Source organism: Montipora capricornis, chromosome 4 (assembly GCF_036669925.1).
Source record: "Montipora capricornis isolate CH-2021 chromosome 4, ASM3666992v2, whole genome shotgun sequence".
Taxonomy (NCBI): domain Eukaryota; kingdom Metazoa; phylum Cnidaria; class Anthozoa; order Scleractinia; family Acroporidae; genus Montipora; species Montipora capricornis.
Genome location: NC_090886.1, coordinates 22,712,191 through 22,716,316, shown reverse-complemented (window position 1 = coordinate 22,716,316; position 4,126 = coordinate 22,712,191). Strand labels below are relative to the sequence as shown.

Here is a 4,126-nt window from a genome sequence, read left to right as displayed (position 1 = left end):
GATGAAGAACTGGATCCAGAGGAAAGCGTAGGCAAAACAAACTCCGTTTTAAGGATTCTTATACAAAAAATCGGACTGAAGTGCGGGATCCCTAGTGTGATAATAAATCATAGACTGATCCAAGAATTCAAAACAAACATCTGGAGATTAAATCAAGCACTGGCCAAAGCCAAAACTAAGGGAGGCAATGGGGTGAAAAAACGTTTTTCAGTGGACAACGGGTAAATTTTCAACTTGGAATTTTAAGATATATTACAATGAAATGGATTGTGTTATGCTCCAAAACGAGAACAATGAATTGAGGGGACAGAAAAGAAAGCTTGAAGATGATATTACAGAGGAAAGGTGCAAGAAGGCCAAAATTGAGCAGAAACTGAAGAAAGCTGTTGCTAAAAACAAAGAAATTACTGGCAAATTTCAAAAGAAATTTAAAGAGCTAGTCCAGAAATTAATAAAAATACAAAAGGATAATTATAAGAAATCAAGAGGTCCTGGCAAAGTAAAACATTTGTAGACTATAGTAAAAGGCATCAAACTAGGGTTCGAAAGCAAATGGTCACTGACTGTGAAACTTCACCTTCATTTCTTGGACTTCATAATTTTGTAGCCACTAAAGTTGAAGTATTCAATGAGTACACTCAAGAGTATGAGACTCTCACATTGGTTGATAAGAATAACATTGAAAACTCATCTCGAACCGAGACACTCACTGATGTGGAGATTGATGACATAAATTTACTGCTCTACACAAAGGAAAGATTTAATATATCAAATGAAGCGTACCACGAACTTTCTATGATTTGCAAGGAACTTCCTCGGTCATGGAAAGTCCAGGAGAGGATAAAGGCTTTAAATAGTAAATGGAATGTGTCAGGTACTCCCAATGACACTTGCGGTATTCAGCAGAGCATCAAGGAACGACTAGAAATAAGGTTGCGGACTCTAATTAAAAACAGTCCTTCCAACTCTCCTTTCAAAGAAAATCATAAGATTCGAGTTAAACTTTCTGGGGATGGTACCAATATTGGCAAACGACTACATGTCATCAATGTTACCTTCACTGTCCTTGATGAAGGAACATTGGCTCAGGCAGCTAATGGCAATCATGTGATAGCAGTAAAAAAGGAGCCGGAAAACTACGAAAAACTTTCCAAAGCACTGACAGACATCCGAAAAGATGTTGAAGCTTTAAAACATTTGTCAGTGGGAACAGAGCAGTTTGAAATTGAGTGGTTCCTGGGAGGGGACTGGAAATTTCTTGCGTGTGTTTGCGGTCTTGGTGCTGCCCATGCCACGTACCCCTGTATTTGGTGTAAATGTCCCCTATATGGCAAATATGATGGAAGAAAAAAATGGTCCCTCACTGATGTCTCCAAAGGGGCACGTTCAATTGAGGAGATTAAACAACAAGTGAATACAAGGTCAAAAACAGTGGAGAAGTACAATTCTAAACATGTTCCACTTTTCCCTTCAATTCCCATTGATCATGTTGTCATAGATTCATTGCACCTTTTTCTTCGAATTTCTGATAACCTAATTAACCTCCTCATCCAAGAGCTGCAACGTCAAGATCTAATTGACAAAAAGAAATCTTTTAATGATGGTTTTGAGAGATCAAAGTACAAGCACATGGCAGGCTGGGAGACCTATCTCAATGATTATAAATTCCCTTTAACTGGTTTGTCTGTAAGGATTCAAAGAAATTGAAATGGCGGGATCTAACAGGCCCAGAGAAACAGAAATTATTCAGGAACATTGATTTCACTAAGGTACTGCCCAATCACCAGAAATCTGATCAAATTTTACAGTTGTGGAAACAGTTTCTAACCATTACAAACATCATGTTGAGTTCTACTAGTCCTCAACTGAGCAAGGAAGAAATTCAGGAGGCATCAAAATCTTTTCTGGAAGTTTTTAAAATTGTATCACACTAAGCATGTTACTCCCTACATGCATGCACTGGTATGGCATGTGCCTGAGTTTATACAAATGTATGGTAGTAGCACCCCCTTCACTCAGCAAGGTCTAGAGAAGCTCAATGACAAAACAACAAAGGACTACTTCAGATCTACCAATCAACGAGGACTGGATTTGTTAAAACAAATTGTGCAAAAAAGAAACAGAATGGAATATTTAGAGGATCTTGGCTGTCAAAGAGGCACAAGAAGTGTCACTTGCGGAAATTGTAATTTAGAAGGTCATAATATTAAGACCTGTTTATCCCGATGTAGCTCATGTGCATTTAAGCCATGTTGTTCTCCCCTACATCAGTGTTCTAGCTAGGTTAAAAAAAAGGGCAAAATTTATGCAACAAATTATTTAATTTGTATTCATTAGTTTTTGTGATTTGGCAGGACCAGTCACTTTTATGATTTTATGTCTAACAGCAACTAACAGTGTACCATCCTTTTCTATTCATAGTATAATTATGTGAGATATAGATAAATATTTTATCAAATAATAGTTTGTGTTTGCAAAAACGTAATCCTTCCTTGTACTTGTACATGTTCATTGCCGTGACTTTTACATCATCGGTTCCCATGGCCTGCTCCCATCTGACCTTCTAGCTCAGTCAGTAGAGCAGCGGTGATCTAACCCGAAGGTCGTGGGTTCAATTCCACCCCTGGTCAGAGTTTTTCCCAGTCCTTGTGTGTGCCCATTTCCATTAGTAGGGCTTATGCTCACATGGTTCATGTGGGGTAGAAACCTAGCACTTCACATTACACTCTAATCAGTTAAGTCTGTTGTTGACTGACTGACATTTCAACAACCTGTGCCGTAGTCAACTTTATAGCCGAGGTGAGTCGTATCACGTCAGTTGATGGTATTGATATAGAAACAGTGTGGCAACTAATACTGTTTGGAAAGGGGCGATTTCCACTCATTGCTGTTGTATTCAGCCTTCACACCATCCCCACGAACAAATGTAAAAATGACTTGCAAGTCGCTTTCAGTGTGGCTTTCTACCAGAGTATCACCAACATAAACAAACTCTTTCACAGGCTTTTTTTCATGGAGCCAAAATCTTACAGTTCCAGGAATGGCATAACAAAAGTCTCCATTTACATTTTGAATTCTCTCAAACCACTCACAACCAAGCAGATCACATAATTGAGAGTTATTGTCTACACAATGGACTTCCCGTCCCCTTGACTTTTTTACAAATCCAATATTTTGTAGATGTGTGTTATATATATCCATGTCAATCTGCATCTCAATCCGTACCTCCAGTGACTCCCTTTTGGTCGAAAATAGACTGAACTTTATTTCCCGGCTGAGGCGGCTGAATAAAGCTGAATCCCTGTCAGACAGGGAATCTTCACTTGGTGTGAATCGTGGTACCAATCGACCAATACTACTACTTTTTTCACTGTCAACAAGGTCATCTCCATCTTTCCATTCATCAAAGTCATTTGAATATCCAATAAAGTGAATTTTCACTTTATTTTGAATTTTGCCTCGGTCAACAATCTGCAAAGAAAATATTATCCAGTATCTTAGCACTATTATGATTTACTTTGAACAGTATAACTTAGGGTAATTTTTAGTACTTAGTTAAAATTACCAAAGATGAAGATTTCCTGAAATAAAATTATTTAACATTTTTCCGGATGGGTCCCAGTTAAACCATGAGTATTTGAGGCGACAAAAATTCCCTTTTAGGTTACCTTGCTAAATATCAGTACTGTTTACAAGTTATTTACTGACATTGCAACAAGAAAGATCGGCTAAATAACTGTAACCAGCTACGGTCGACTATGCTATCATTTTATATAAAACTGAATACTACGAAATTTGTAAATTCCATTATTACTTCAGTTCAATCGAACCTATTTCCGTGGGAAAAAGTTAAAAATTATTTTAAAATGTGGTTGAATCTACTTTACGCAACAGCTTTAATTGTATTACGGCAACAAAACAATCTCCGCACTCAATTGGATACAATTTCTCTTGATCGACTTTTTCCGCTTTTTTGGGACGTATCTTCTCGGCTTTGAGACGAACGTGGCTTTCTATTCCGAGATAAAAACCTTCCACGGGACGAGTGCGCTTTTCGGCCGCCAAGTTCCACTGACAGTCTAGCACTACCAAAAACAGAGCTAACAGGGCCTGTTTTTGATAGTAT

At 38.0% G+C, this 4,126-nt stretch overlaps 1 protein-coding gene across 1 annotated transcript in view; it reads right to left on the bottom strand.

Annotated features, from left to right (window-relative positions):
* Positions 1-1,619: 1,619 nt before the first annotated feature.
* Positions 1,620-4,126, bottom strand: part of LOC138044816 (uncharacterized) — a 5,947-nt gene continuing 3,440 nt past the window's right edge. The window contains exon 4 of the mRNA XM_068891229.1: positions 1,620-3,471. Coding sequence (XP_068747330.1) covers positions 2,851-3,471 — 621 coding nt within the window. The 3' untranslated portion in view covers positions 1,620-2,850. The remainder of the gene's footprint in view (positions 3,472-4,126) is intronic.